The following is a 15,742-nucleotide window of genomic DNA, read 5'->3' on the forward strand; positions in this document are numbered from 1 at the left end:
TTCAAGTCTAAACCAGAAAGCAAAGGTCAGTTCATGGCCTAAGCAAGGAATCATTTAATAACTCTAATGTGGCCATTTTTTTAGCAACTGAATGATCTTTAGTAAAATGATCTAATTCAATTTTTTCTAGAATGAAGGCATTCTTCTGTGAATTGAATAGATTTGGTATAGCCTACCATCTGGACAGCGTAGCATGGGCGAGCCTCTGGAAACAGGATTGTTGCTGTAGTTCACAGGGGTCCTGCGAGCACTGGAGTCCTCGTACATGCTGGGACTGTGCTGAGCCTTCCCAGCCTCCTGGTGTGTCGAGCGCAGGACAGATGCGGTGGAGTTAACCACAGAGGTGTGCCGTACAGCCTTACTCTCCTCATATTTGGCTCGGTCCATTGCCTCAAGCTGGGGCATAGCGTGGGTCATCTTGTTGGGACTAGTGATTAATGACTTGACATTGTGTTTGATAGCAGGCTGGCCCAGAGGGTGAATCTGTTGAAGGAAGGAAAAACGTTTTAACAGAAGGTCATTAAAACTTGTTTTGCGTCTCATAGCATACTGTGACTTTGTATTTACTGAATTAGATATTCAGAAAAACTTTATTTGATGTGAATTGGTTTGTCTAACCTGAGGTATGGAGCCCTCCATCACCCTTCTGTCTGCCAGGTCAGGGGTCTTGCACATGTCCTGAGCAGACTGATCCTGTCGAGGGATTTCATGAATTGAGCGTCCCATCTCTTTGATGGTGTTGACTCCTTCATAGGGCTTGCCTTTGCCAATAGACCCTTCAAAAGAGCGCACTGGTGGGCTCTCTGTCCTCATCTGCTTCCCATACTTCATTGCATCGTCGTAAGAGTCAGCGGCTGTTCTCGGTGTCCCTTGAAAGTGGGAAAAAGATATTAGCTTCCATTTAGTCTACACAAGAGTGTTTTGACACAAGTGTGGTTAGTTTAAGAATTACCGTGCATTATGGACCCAGTAGCCAGTGGTCGTTCCTTTGAGTCGCCATGGAGACCTTCTCTGGGCAAGGCTCTGCTGATTAACCCTGAAAGGACAAAAACATAGTGGAAACACCCTTTGATGGCAAGAACACTCCAGAGCATTCTGTATATTCCGGGCGGATGGAGGTACAGTACCTTCAAGGGGAGTTCCCTCCCTGCTGGAGTGTCCTCTCCCCACGGAGCTCTCCATCATCTCATGGGAGCGTTTTAAGTCGTGGCCTATTCTGGGGCTGCGGGTGTTCTCCCTCGGATTCTTAATAGCTGTAAATATAAAAATAAAAAAACAGCATTAACATCAGCTTGGTGAAGAAATGAAGAGAACAGGCACAGTGAGCCAGTTTAAACCAAGACCAAATGTCCCATCATTGTCTAATTTCCAAAGTTAGATAGATATTTTCTGTAACATGAATGCAGGATGATCCTCCTTTATCCAATGACAATAGTTATCTGATTAGAAATGGGGACTATTTATCAATCATCGAATACAAATTGCTTGATAAAAAAAAAGGATTTTAACGAGTCCGTTTCGCAGTCCTTCGCCATATTTATTATTTCCTTTCAACCAGCAGATAGTGCTGTAGTTCAACATATTTATTGAATTTTATACTATTTCACAATGCAGATCATTCTATTATTCAAACAGTTGTGGTCAACAGAACCTCTTTCACACAAACCATTAGGCTGAAGCTACTTCTTTGTGTTTCAGTCGGGCGAAGAATCGCATTGAAAAGTTTTGGCGTGCAGTCTTGGCCTTTGGTGCCTTCAAATTTTTGTAGGAGTGATGCTAAAATTGTTTTTTTTACATAATAACAGTAGAATTATCATTTATTATTAATATATTTTTAACTATTATGATCATTTATTTTTTATTAATTATCAAATCATTATTAGTTATTTTTCCATACAATTGATGCACTAAATTTCCTTAAATGCCAACCCTATATCTAATAATAAGATCAGATTAAAGATTTCTACCCAAAAAGCTGATACTTCCCAACATCTTTCCATCTTCAATTGATATATTTTGTAGTTTTATATCTGCACAAGCAAAACACAGGAGACCTTGGGCAGTGTTGGGTATTCAAGACAACCCCCTATCTTCCTTACAAAGTACAAATTAAGATCTGATCCAAAATTTAAAAAAGCTAAAACTAAAATTATCTGTGTCGTTTGCTGAAATAAATCAGAAAAATGACTGAAACACGATGGGTATTTTATGATGATCGCATCTACGAAGTGAATTTGCAAATATCTGATTACTGGCAGCCCTGCGACAGACTGACGACCTGTCCTGGGTGTCCCCAGCCTTCGCCCGCAAGTGGCCAGGATAGGCTCCAGTAACCCCGTGACCCCGAAAGGGGACAAATGGATTCGAAGATGAATAAATGATTACTGCCAGTCAGTCAACCCAGATTTTTTTAACAAGCATGTAAGTTCTTACCATCGTAAGAGAGGATGTGACCACTCTTGCCTTCATAGATCACATGACCTTTAGCCATCTGCTCCCCCCTGGTCTTGTCTGGGCTGCTCAGGTCCTCTGGAGTGAGCTTTGTGAGTGTCCCCTTCAGGAGGTCAGCAGCCACATTGGACTGAGGAAGGGCTGGAGTGCCCTATTTTAAAAAGGGAGAGGAACAGAATCTACATTCAGAACAGAGTAAGAGGACGACAGTTTGGAGAAACAAGGAGCTAATTGGTCCACTACCTTAGTGATTGATCCTCTGAAAGCGAGGCCCTCATTGCCTTTAGCAGAGCTGCCTCTGCTGTCCTGCAGAGATGAAACTGCATTTCCAGCGCAGTTTCAGAAAATCATTTGTGGTTGACTGACTGAACACTGAAACTACAAAGAGTACAGTTGTGCTCCTACCAGGCTTGTGGGGATCTAGCTGTCGAGGCAGACCTAGAGAGATGGAGCCCACAGAGCTCTTAGTCCCCTCAGGACCATAGACAGCATGGGATGGGAGATACGTTCCAGGAGTGCCCTGGACCATGGATGGATGCAATGCACTCAAGTTCAGGTTATGATATTCATGACAACAATAACATGCTTTCAAGTAATGTTAATAATCTTTTATGGAGTTTCACTGAGTCTAAATCCCACTAACAAAACCATGTCTATTCAAGAATTCCCACCTCGCTGCATTCATGGATCGTATTGCCTGTTATTGTTACTGAATTTTATTAGAATGGAATAGTAAGACAAGTGTGAGGCTAGTGTGACCCCATAGAAGAAAGTATGTCTTACCTGGGAGATGGAGCCTCCTTGGATGAAGGAAGGTTTATCTGTGGGCTTGGTGGTTGGAATGAGGGGAGGAGGAGAGGGAATGTTTGGAGGCAGACTGTGCCTGGGAAACGACACGCGGACGCCTTCGTTCATATTCTGGGCCAGCTGATTTGGAGCAGGATGGAGAACTGGTGGTATAAAGAAAGAAAAAAGAACCCCTGACTAACCGAGAAATTAAATATCTCCCAAGACAAAAAATAATATAAGACAGAAACACGTTTCCTAAAGGCTTTCATCTTGCAACTAAATTAAACTTGATTTTCACTGTAAAAATATCTTGAAGAAATATTTTGTGTACCATAATTCTAAAATCCCCATGAATAATAAAGTCCCCGTTAAAAGTTCACTGTTAATAACTTCCACTTTTCCTGGTCATTTTTAACCTATGCCAGTCATTTGCTTTAATGTCCCCTTGGAAAACTGATTGGGGTGAAAGGATCGTAACACATCGACATCCACCGACTCAGGCCTCTCTGAGACTCGGGTACATAATGCTCTACCCTCTACAAACCTAAACAGAAACTGGCCTGAAAAGTTTCTATCCAGGACATGGAACGCCATAGAATTTCCATGTCCTCCTAATATCCTCCCAACAGCTCTTAAAAGGAGCTAAGAGGAATACAAGCAACTCTATTCTGCCATATTTATAAATTCCTGAATTCCTGTTGCAGCTAGGCTGCACGTCAGGCCTTAACATTCATTTAGAATTGAGAACACATTTCACTAGATAAAAAGCAATGAACTGTTGAGTACTTTGAAATTTAAACCTTCAAAACATTATTTTTCCAACAGAAATGTAGAAAATTGGAAATTCTGCAAAGCTGTTCCTTCCGTTGAGTCTGGAAGAAGTCCTCCATCTTTGAGCTGCTTATGACTCAGGCTGCACTGTTTGAAGAGCTTGAAGAGGGTGTTTACTGACTTTAGAGTTTACCAATTCAAGAACACTCTGCTAAATGAAGCACTGATCCAAGGTTCAGAAAATCTACTAGACTTTGGAGGATATTTTTGTTGCTCCATCATACATTTTTTTAGCCGTTTGAAATCATTCTACTCATCATCTTCACAGTTTATTTAATGAGAATCATAAAACACCAAAACAACACAACTTTAAACGTATACTAATCCCAAGAAGTTTCTAAAAAAACAAACAATTATGACTAAATAGAGTTATGACTAATGGAGATTGTCATCACTTCTGCAAGGACAATCTAATATTCCACAGAAAGAACTAGGCAGAAGGAGTTAAAGAGATAAACAATAACAAATAATAGCAAAAAGCATCAAAGTTAAAAAAACATCTTTATATTTCAACCAACAAAAATTGTCAAACGTCCACAACAAGTACAGCAAAACACCTAAATATCCTGAAACTTCTGGGTAAACCACAACTATTGTTACATCTCAGTCATTTCAGCTTTTTTGTAAAGGTTATGAAAAGGAAGTATTTTTCAATAGAGAGCTATTCAGAGTCAGTGTTCTGCACCGGGACCCACTCACCCAAACGGCAGCGTTGCTCAGACAGCTCCAGTTACCAAACTAAACCTCAATATAAACTTTGCACTTGAATCTCATTTATTGGCCCAGCTGTTACAACCAATAATTCTCCTCTGTTGAGTGTGTCGTCATTTTTTTGCGAAGCCTCGCTATGTTTTGTGTGACTTCCAGTGAATTTGTTTTTAAAGTTTGGGTTTCTTGAGGGGGGTTCAGCTGTCAGCATTACAGCTTATATGCCTTTAGCTTCCAGCTCCAGCATCCCGCAACCCCAACATCAACAGAGTGCCATAGACGGGTTGCAAATGATGTCACAGAACTTCCTGTCCGCCATGCCAGAAGGGCAAGGGAACTATCACAAATGCCAGCAACACAACAACACGCTGTACACTGAGATAATTCTTTTGAATTTCAGGTGCAAAAATGGTCAATACCTGTGGTGTTTATGGTCGCCATGACCAGAGAATGTGTAAACTTTAACCAAAGATGCACTAGTTTAATGCATTTAAAAAGCTGCTGGTGTACATATTTGTACAACAGAAGCAGACAATTCACCAAGGCAAGTTAAATTATCACTGGCAAACTGGTCGGTTCCACTGTAAATTGGCCTTTCTTTAGACAGTAAGGACTTATTCATTCAACGTATCGTAACTTTTGCTGATAAGTTACAAGATCTACTGGCCGTAACTGCCATTGATATACCCCAATTACATGCTCATTTGTACTTAGTTCCACCACTGCCCTCCAGCATGGTGGGTGGGCTGTTACTGGTGACATCACTGCAACCCGTCTAGCGAGTCATGTGGCAGGTCATGCTTTGTTGTTTGGTACTCTGGTCTGGATAACCCTGTTCTTTTTGCTCGTGTTAAGCGAGATATAATGGTAAAATGAAGCTAGTTTTTTCATGTTTATGCTAGTCCAGAGAGTTAGCTCAGTTTATGCATTGACTCTTTTCCTTTTCTTTCATATCCAGGCAAGGTAACGCATCTAGGTTCAGATAGTTCGTCCAGTTTGTCATTTCGAACTGCAGCCTTTATGCTTCACTGTCTTATTAATGCTGTTAAATTCGTATTCGGGATCCTGAACCCAACATATTATTTACAAATGGGTTTGCGTGTTTTGTTTTGTGCAAAAGACCTTTAGGCTATGACCCCACAACCCCAGGGCACAATGAGGCATAACACACATTAAAGTTTCCACTAAGAAGGAAATGCTTTGGTTATAAGGAAAAGCATTTTCACAACAGAGAAAACAAATCTCTGAGCACAGTGTTCATCAAAAATAAATTCAAAGGCAAAAATAAATTCAAGCTGACTTTTTTAAGTACCATTTCTCCTACACTATAAGTTGCAGCAGCCAAAAAGTGAAAAATGAAGAAGACAAAAATCCTATACAAGTCACACAGGAGTATACCGTAAGTGGCACTTTTTGGCAGAAAAGTTCAACACGTCTGTACAACGCCAAGCCTGGCAAAATGCTGCGTGCACAAAACGTGATTCACTAAAAATTCACGTCAACTTCCTCTCGTTCAACTAGCGTCGAATTTGCTGCTCAACGCTTGCCCAAAAATGTGTTCATAAACCTAAATTTCCCACCATATGTGGGAGGAACTAGCGTCAAAAGTTTGTAGCCTTTTCACATATAAGATTGCACCTGAGTATAAGACTGCAACCACAGCCAATCTATGCAGAAAAACCCCCACAACTTCTACTCTAGAAAATAAGGCTCAAAAGCAGTTAGAAGACAACTCCACACTGCTGTGGAGTCCTCTCTTCTCTAAATGTAATACTTATTCTGGGGTGCAGGAGACGTGTTGGGTGGAGCAGGAGGTGAAGATGGACGCGTTACCTGGTGACACGCTGTAGCAGGAAGCATTGGTGATGTTCATGTCATGCTGAGGTGAGTACTTCCTCAGCTCCCTGGGGGGGAGTCTGTAGGGAGAGCCTGGCTGACCAGAGAGACGCTCCTGGTCCAGAGCCAGCATCATGTCATAAGGCCCGTAGGGTAGGGGCTTACCTGCAGTACACAGGCATAAGGACACAGGGAAAATAGCCCCTATTAAAGTGAAAGCCCAATGCTAGTAAGCATGGAGCTGAGGCAAACCAATGGACCTGCACAGCTGACACCACCACCTGCTAAAACGTGAGCTATTTTGGTGTCAATGTTTTCCAGCTTAGCGGCAGCTGCTCTTCACACAATTTTTACTAAAAGTGCTAAAAGCTTTGCTAAAATCAAACCCTGACTTCCACGCCCCACCTCTGAGTGCATGAACTGTGCGAGACTAACCAGGAGTGCACAATGCTGCGACAAGCTGGCGGCATAAAACTTCTAAAACGGAACCGGACCCTGTTTTGAACAACGCTCAATGAGATCAGTGCGAACAACTCAATTTACCGAGCTACTGTTCAGCTATGAGAAAATATTTGCTCCTTTTCTGCAAAATACAGCACAAAAGCATAAAATAAAGGCTGTCATAAAAGACCATAGACCAAGTGTAATGACAAGAAGCTCACTAAGCAAGCCCATATAGAGAGATTATTCAAAAAGAAACAGCAGAAGACTTAACAAGCTTTAGTTTGCTCACCATCTCTGTCCATTACAGTGGGGCTCCGCGTGCTGTAAGGAGGTCTGCGCTCCAGGTCTCCCAGATCCTGCCTCTGCTTCTCCTCCTGGTGGGCCGAGTCATGCACGGCTTTGATCTGGTGTTGAAACATCGCAAAACCAGTGATGGAAACTCCACCGGGGCCATAGGGACCAGGCACCTTCAACGTTAAAGACGAGACAAATAAAGAAGTCTGGATGAGTTACGGATCTGCATTAGCACACAAAACATAGTTAATACGGCACATAAACCCTTATATCAACACTTTTTCCTTGAATTTAGATTGTTTAAAGTATTCACTCTATTAGTCTATTATAAAACATTTTTATTATATGCTATAGACAGTCATCCTAAATGTTTTCCATTTCAAAATTCCTGAACTGCCAAGAGTCAAATTTTCATATTTTCCAGTCAACTTTCAACGCCAAAGCTGTCATATAAACCTTATGATTTTGAGCAAGTATGCTATTAAGCTGTCAAAGGTTTCCCAGAAGACAGTAGTTTAAAGTCCTGCAGCCCATAAAAATCAATTACCAATAAACCAATTTCCCTTTAATCAGCATTGGTATGTCTCCAGGACTGGAAGATGAAGCCAATGATCAACTTTCTTTACTGTGTGTTGAACTGAAAGTCAACAAGGCTCTCCATTATTACTTTTTTCCACTTATCCAGATCAGGAAAATACATTTTATACTCCTCAAGACGTCTTATTCTTTTTACAACAAAGCTACTGCCTTTTCCGGGCTTGTGAAGATATCAACACCAGAAACGAACCATGGGGGGGATGTTAGCTGCACGATGCTGCATCTGCTGCATGCTGAAGTGGGCTTGTTTGGGTGAGGGCACAAGCACAGTGCCTGGAGGGCTGCGCAGCATTGGTTTCTCCATGGTGTACATTCTGCAGAGTTGGGCATAAATGTGTTAGTAACCCTTTGTTCAGGGTTCTGCTAATGGGACACAAGCATGCAGAGCGCTTACCTCTGTCTATCCGGCTCTGCCTCCACCTCCTCATCTGCACTGCAGGTTGCACTTGAGTCATTATCAGAGTGGAGGTCTCTCTGCCTTTCGCCGTGTTCTCCTTTTTCTACCTTTTCCTTGACCTCAGGCTCCGTCTTGACCTGAACCTCTCCGGCTTTCATGTCCACATCCTGAGGCTCAGTTTTGGGATGTACTGGACCAGGAAAAGCAGCCGCTCTGGTCTTCTCCTCCTGAGATCCCATTTCTCTCTCTGGACTTTTCTCTTGCTTAACACGGAGCTCTCCATACGGGGGCTCTGTAGCTTTTCCATCGCTGGCTTGAGCCCTGTCGCTGTCGGTGCTCTGGGAATCTCCTGTGGTGCTCTCCTCCCTCTTAGAGTCTGCAGTTTTTGATGAGTCAGCCTGGGAGGGAGAAGGGGCACTCTCTGTGTCCGAGCTGTTGTCACCACCTGAAGAAGCATTTCAAGATTAATTAATGCATGTAAAAAAGAAACAAAACTAGAATGAGAACTATTAAAAACAACAGAACAAAACGTAATAACAAAAATGCATTTATAGATAAAAATGCATTGGAATATAGTACTGATTTATGTTAAAAAGTAAATATTGCAGGCAATTGAAAGTCAACAAAGCCTTAATCTAACGAGAAGACTATGAGGAACTCGCATCGGTGAAATTTCTAAATGTTGGCAGGATATAAAATTCACATTGAACTGATGATGTAAATGCCCTTTCCCCACAAGTTTCTTACATCTTGTTGACTATTTTGACTGTTTTCTGTTGAGGCACAAATGATTGCTGCTGTCTCTGATCCTTCTCTCTTTCCTGATTGTTGAGTGTCTAGGGCTGTAACGGCTATCCAAATACTCTGATGTTCACGAACTGTTCCAAAGAAAAATATACCGTAGTAGAGTGTAGCAAAAAAAAAAAAAATACACTTCAGGCAATGTAATCAGCTCTCAAATATGCAGAATAATGTTGGATTTTAGGTACATAAACCAAATAAAATGAAAGCTTTAATGTGACTGAAAGTTAACTAACCTTTAAAGTAACGTCTTGGTTAAGAATTTCAGAGTAAAGCTATCAAGTGTGTTCTTTGTAAATGATTTAAAAATTGACACTGGAGTTCAATTTATATATTTAAATAATTATTATTTAAATGAGAATATTACAGAAATCTTGAGATCAATTACGTGACGTCTGGTCATGTGACTGTCTGCTAGCGTGGTGGAGAAGCCGTACTGGAACGGACCTGCAAATTTTTCAACCAAAGTGGAAGTTTGTTATTATTTCCACTAAAGATGAAAAAAATAATGAGTTTATGAAACAGGTGTGTTGGAAACTCTGTTTTCAGTTCAGATTATTGGACAGTGAGTGCTTTCTAGTAGTTAAATTTTTTTATTTCATTGAGGTGTTGCTGTGTCTTCATTTACCATCGTCTTCTCCTCTAACAAATAGAACAGTAGCCAGCTAAACTTTAAGGTAGGAAAAACTAAATAACATAAACAACAGTGATGTTTGCTGCTGGAGTTAACCATTCAAACATAATATGTTGAACATTGGTAGTGAGAATGGTTAGATCTGTAAATTGGTGGTCTTGATTTGGGAATCGCATCAGATTGTCACCTAAGTAAGGATCCACAGCTCTTTTAGTGTTTGTGATGGTTTCTGCACACAAAGACAGAAATGTACAACGGCAGCGAGTCAGTGTTCGTAAAAGCATTTTTTCCATATCTGATAACTACTCATCTATGAAAAAGAAACTCCTAGCACAGAGCAGCTTGGTGTGTATTTCCTCAGCCCCTGCAGATGTTGCCATGGTGATGAAAGTGCAGAAACTACACTTTGCAGATGCATCTAACACGTAAAAGCAAACTGAGATGGGCCTTCGCTACAGAGGACAATGGAAACACTCTTTTGGTGAATAAATATTATGGCTCGATTTTTCCACTTGAATAATAAATGTGCTGCCATTTTGGCAGCAGAATGGATCACCTGCCAGGACAGAAACTGAGACTTGAGCTCAACATCTGGAGCCTCATGAATAAATGGTGTGTATGTACAAAAAAGAACCATCATTAACACACGTTGGGATTTACAGTTTAAGCTCAACTTTTCCCACGCCAGGCTCCTGGACTTGAGTTGCACTTTAGTCTTACAGAGGGGAAACGTCAGATTGTGGACTTGTGATGTTTTTGTAGTCATCTTTACCTCTGGGGCATCACTGTCTGATCTCAAAAAACTTTTTTTTTTTCTCTTCTTACTTGTATTAAGTTTATGTCAGTGAAGACACTCCCCCATTATAATTCCACTGTTCATATTAAAAAAGAAAAAACGGATCATTTGTGAATATGGATCAGGGGGGCCCAATATGTCGAATGCGAAAGGAAGTGTGGGTAAACAAAAATAAACAACAAACAAAAACTTTTTTTTTTATATATATATTGCCGTCAGCCAATTGTTTGCCTCGCCGTGAAGTACGTCACTTAACACGCAGCTGACCAATCGAACATCCACTGCACATGTGTGTTCCAACTAAACTGAGCGCTGCACTCCACTACCAGATCTGGAGTTTTCTTTCCTCCTAAACTTCAGAAAGGTGTGAGCGTTCAGCGTCTGACTCCTAACTGTAGATGTATCTGCTAATGTGACTTATTTTTTCTCGAGTGGTCCAAGGTCAGTCACTCAAAAAGAACCTCTAAGCGCTTGCACATTAAGCGTTTCTGTTGTCTGTGCGCTGCGGTGCAGTTGGCATGACAGCTATGAACACATCGGTCCAATTAAACAGGCTGTTGAAGAAAAAATAACAGAGGAACTTCTTATCAAGTGTCTTCTTTTACTTTCGGCTTCTCCCGTCAGGGGTCGCCACAGTGAAACAACCCTCCCTCGAGGATGAGTCGCATGGTTAACTTGGCAATGTTTTATGCCGGATGCCCTTCCTGACGCAACCCTCTCAATCCAACCGGGTTTGGGACCGGCACAGCAGCAGAGAAGAGAATAGGGAGCAGCCCGGATTCTAACCCAGGTTTCATGGATGGAAGGCGCCTCAAACCAGCATGAGCTAAACCGGCCCCCATAACCTCTTATCAAGTGTAATCTTACATATTCATCCTAAATTATCCATTTAAATCAAAATAGTTGTGTGGTTCTCTTTAAACCCTCTATTTTATAATACTTCTATATTAAATTTTATTTAATGATAAATATAATAATTTTAAGTACATAAACCTGAACATTTCAAATGATAATTTTATAATGTTCTCTATGATGTTCTAATGATTTCAATCTATAGAATGTATTATATCTATTATATATTTAATATATGATACATGATAATAATATAGGATTATATTCAACAAAACATAAAATATTTATTAACAAAGAAACTTCAGATTTGACTTGGACTTGTGAGCATCTCTCCCTCAAACTAAACAGCTTTGGGATTTCCAATTAGAACAGGACAAGTGGATGTAACCAAAATGCCAATGATTTTCTGATTTGATCATTTCTTCTTATCTCTAAAAAACTGCCAGCATGGAGCAAGAGTCAAGGCTTTTAGCACCAATAATACCTACATGACAAAGGGGACTTGTTTTCCCCATACTGCAACTGTTACTCATCAATAAATTCTCTATCTTCTTCCACTGTGTCCTCAACTTTTCTTGAAAAGAGCCTGAAGCCTTTTCAGCCTCATTTGGCCTGAACTTGTAACCCACATAAAGAGATTTATCTTGTACAGACTGCCTGGGAATGTCTGAAACTGCCAGTGAAACAAAGACTTCACGTATCCCAACGGCCATCTTTCTGACCTTCGCTCTCATCTGCGTTGTCCTCGTCATCATCGGGCGATGCCATGGCTTGGCCTTCCCCTTGAGATCTATCAGCACGCGCCCTCCGAGAATCCTGGGAAACAAGAGGAGCAGAAGTCATTCTGTATTCATGTTATCGCGGTGAGTGATAAAGTCATGAAACTCGACAGAACACAGTCTGCAAATGCTCCACCTGTTTATGCTGCTGCAGAAGGTTGTCCAAGTTGTGACGCCTCTTGTAGTTGAAATAGAAGTTTTTGCACTGTGCCTCACTTTTTGTGCCCACCATTTTGGCTATGGCAATCCAGTTTCTGCCATGTTCAACCAGCCCTGGAGCAGGAAAAAGACACATACAACAGACTTTAAATATCTGCTTTTTTGAAGTACAATGTAAACATTTGCTGAAAAAGATTCATTTGAATCTACACAGAAAATACAGAAAAGGCTAAGTAAATGCTCCAAGTCCCAGTTAAAATGGGTAAAAAAGTAGAAGGAAAGTTATTTCTGGATCTGATTGCCTGATATTTAACCAGGGTCTCTGCTCAAGTTTTCTTACACTTTCAGTCGTTTTCCTTTGCTTGTTACATTTTACTGTAAATCCCATTGTAGTTCAATTTTAAAAGTGGCTGTAGACATACAGGTTTTTTAATTATCAATATCATATTAAACTTTTAATTTCTAACAACAGTGTAAAGCTAAATTACAACTAGAAAGTCCAAAATAAAACAAAAAACAGATGAAAGTGTCTTTAAGATTAAAAAAAAGGCACGGCTGACTTGAAAGAAAAATATTATTTAATGGCATCACCACCAACTTTTTCAGGTTAAAGAACCCCTCCGATGAAAATGTGGTGCTTTTGGTGTTTAACAAATTATTGTTGCATTTTTCTGGTGATGGAGGACATATAGAAAGAAAATTAAGATTACATTTATGATTATTTCCATGTTCAAGCCATTGTGAATCAGGAGTAGACAAAAACCCGGGCGGGCCACAAGCTCTATGCTCTGCTCCATTCTGATACAGCCACTTGTTTTCGACTAGATCCATAAACTAGAACCACTGTTGTTGCGCTGCTAATGTTAGGTTGGGGTTGTAAGGGGCTTTAAGCTAGAAGGACAGCATGCTAACAAAAGATGGGAAATGTGGGCAAGCCACGCCAGTGGTCCTGTGTGAATATCTAATGAACTACTGCTGCTCTGCAGAAACTATGTCCTAGAAAAAGACAGGTTTTCTGATTTTGTCTAAACACTTTTACAAAACATCAAAAGATGATCAGAGTGGGACTTCAAGCCAGAGCACAGTCACGTCAGAGGAGCTGCCTAAACTTAAACTGCCAATCTGCAGTGCAGAGTTACTGGGACAGACTTAAAATCCCTCACCAATGTGACAAACTCCTCCTTACACTACTTTCTGGAAAAAAATTAAGCTTAAAGCACCAGTACAATAAAGTTGATCACCAATGCAGTGAGGGTTTCAGAACAATACTGTCTCATAAGAAATCCAGGCACTGAATATATCTGAATACTTTAAATGCAACATTTCCGTTACCCTTAGAGACTTGAGCATTTCAGCTATAAGTACATGAAACCAACCGATGTCTGGTTTCCCTCCCAGCAACAGGAAGCCGACTAAAAGAAGCAGGAAAAAAGATCTTTGCGCCGACTCAACCTCTTTATCCCTGCTGGCCTCGACACAATTCAAACTCAGCTTAAGATGTGCGCATCATCGCCATGGCAACACCTTATCCATTAGTGTTTTGAAAATATATACTAGGAATATCCTTGAAAGGTTTTAACTTATTAACTGCTGGTTAGTCAGAGACATGAAGAGGCACCTATCTGACCTGAAAAGTGGTAGAAAATAGAAAGCAGCTCTGCAAAAGATAATCTTAAAACAGCAGATGTTAGGCGTGCATCCATGGTGAAGGGTTTATTCACTGCTAAGTTTGAAAAGAAGAAGTTTGTATATTTTGTTTAAACATCTGAGTCGGATGGTTTTCAGTGCAAGCTGGTTGAAAATCGCTACAACATACAAAGGTACAGAGGCTCGTATCAATTCCCAAAAGAATTTCCAAGATGTCTCAAAAATCTTTTAGTTGTCCCTAATTTCATCACATATTAAACATAGCGGTTAGCCACGTAGCATGTTAGTGTGGGACAAAGATAAAGTGCTCTGAATCACACAAGAAAAGTTGAAACCTCACAAGAGTCTCCAGACGTTTTGAGGACTAACTCAGAAATAGCAATAAAAAAGCAGCAACTTCAAAAAGTCCTTTAGCTTTAGCTAGGATTTGCATTTATATAGACAACAAAGCACACATTATAAACAAAAGAGTTCTCTTTTTAAAAAAGATTTAAGTTTTATTTGTTTGTTTGTTTTAATTTTGAGGCCCTTAGTTCACATTTGCCCCCAAAAGTATCATACACATGTTCTACAGATGACAGTTAAAACTTTGGTAAAAAGTTGTAAAGTGTTTCTCTATGAGTTGCACAAACGGGACTTCTGAATCAGGTTTACCCTATGACTAAACAGGTAATGACTAACAGGAGCGACATTTAAATCCTAATGCTTCATCTTCAATCTTGCTTTAAAACAACCAAGCTTCATAGCACCTTCATTCTTATCAATAACCTGCTTTCATTTGACATTAAATATGTTTGCAAAATTATAAGACATCAGTTGATTCATCTTCAAAATCAGATTTTCTGGGCTGGCAGAGAACCATATTTTAATGAACTGTCCCAATTATGAAGAAAGTGTTCAGATTTAACATTTAGACCGTTACAGACATCCTTTTAAAGACCCGTTCCGAAGAAAGTTTTCTGGTGATGGATGAAATATATTCTAAAAATTAAGCTGATTATTGCATTCCTGAGTATTTGTGAATCAGGAGCAGACGTAGCAGCTTATTTGTGACGTAGAAACTACACAAGGCGGACCAAAAGCCCCCACTGAGTTCTCAGTGACGGGGAGGGAAAGGGTGCAGTGTTTCTCTGCCCACAACTCAGACAAATTTGTAATTAACTGCTGCCACTCTGCAGAAACTATGTCCTAAAAAAAAATAACAAAGGTTTTTTGCTTTGGGCTAAAAGAATCATCATTACAGACCTTTGAAAAATCGATCAAAAGATTATCAGAGTGGGACTTTAAAGGTTCCTTTCTGCAATCAAGATGCCGTCCTTTGCTTGATGATATCATAGACCGACAGTAAAACTAATCTCATGTTTTCAAAACATAATAAAACAAAAAAAAATATCAAATTTGAATCATGGGAATATTGTGCAATCTGATTGGCCAGTGGGAGGCAATCCAACAACTTTGCTGATGACAGGAAGAAAGGTGTTGATTAGTTGACAAATTAATGTCAAAACTCTGAGCCTAAACCAAGAGTTTGCATTTGTATATGTGTGTTTGTGTGTGTGTGTGTGCGTGTGTGTGTGTATGCACTTTTAGAAAAGAAAACTTGTGCATGTGTCTTTATGGAGACTTGAAAAATAAAACCCTAGCCCAAATTCGCAACAACAGTCGACTCGATGGGCTTCGTATCGGTAATTGAAAAAGTAAAACATAAAATCAAAAGGATCATACAT

General features: G+C 40.2%; 1 protein-coding gene across 30 annotated transcripts in view; it reads right to left on the minus strand.

Annotated features, from left to right (window-relative positions):
* ncor1 (nuclear receptor corepressor 1) overlaps positions 1-15,742 on the minus strand; it is a 73,130-nt gene that overhangs the window by 14,681 nt on the left and 42,707 nt on the right. For 15 of the 30 annotated variants that reach the window (XM_078930408.1, XM_078930410.1, XM_078930407.1 and 12 more), the window contains 14 exons: positions 12,346-12,482; positions 12,153-12,246; positions 8,345-8,792; positions 8,141-8,264; positions 7,349-7,526; positions 6,613-6,780; positions 3,235-3,401; positions 2,856-2,971; positions 2,695-2,779; positions 2,434-2,602; positions 1,128-1,253; positions 953-1,036; positions 619-869; positions 177-483 (listed from right to left, as the gene is read on the minus strand). In XM_078930408.1, the coding sequence (XP_078786534.1) occupies positions 177-483; positions 619-869; positions 953-1,036; positions 1,128-1,253; positions 2,434-2,602; positions 2,695-2,779; positions 2,856-2,971; positions 3,235-3,401; positions 6,613-6,780; positions 7,349-7,526; positions 8,141-8,264; positions 8,345-8,792; positions 12,153-12,246; positions 12,346-12,482 (2,454 nt within the window). The remainder of the gene's footprint in view (positions 1-176; positions 484-618; positions 870-952; positions 1,037-1,127; positions 1,254-2,433; positions 2,603-2,694; positions 2,780-2,855; positions 2,972-3,234; positions 3,402-6,612; positions 6,781-7,348; positions 7,527-8,140; positions 8,265-8,344; positions 8,793-12,152; positions 12,247-12,345; positions 12,483-15,742) is intronic. The other 15 variants (XM_078930418.1, XM_020709055.3, XM_078930412.1 and 12 more) reach the window with 3 other exon arrangements.

This window comes from Oryzias latipes, chromosome 14 (assembly GCF_053564925.1).
Source record: "Oryzias latipes strain Hd-rR chromosome 14, Olatipes_Hd-rR_3.1".
Taxonomy (NCBI): Eukaryota; Metazoa; Chordata; class Actinopteri; order Beloniformes; family Adrianichthyidae; genus Oryzias; species Oryzias latipes.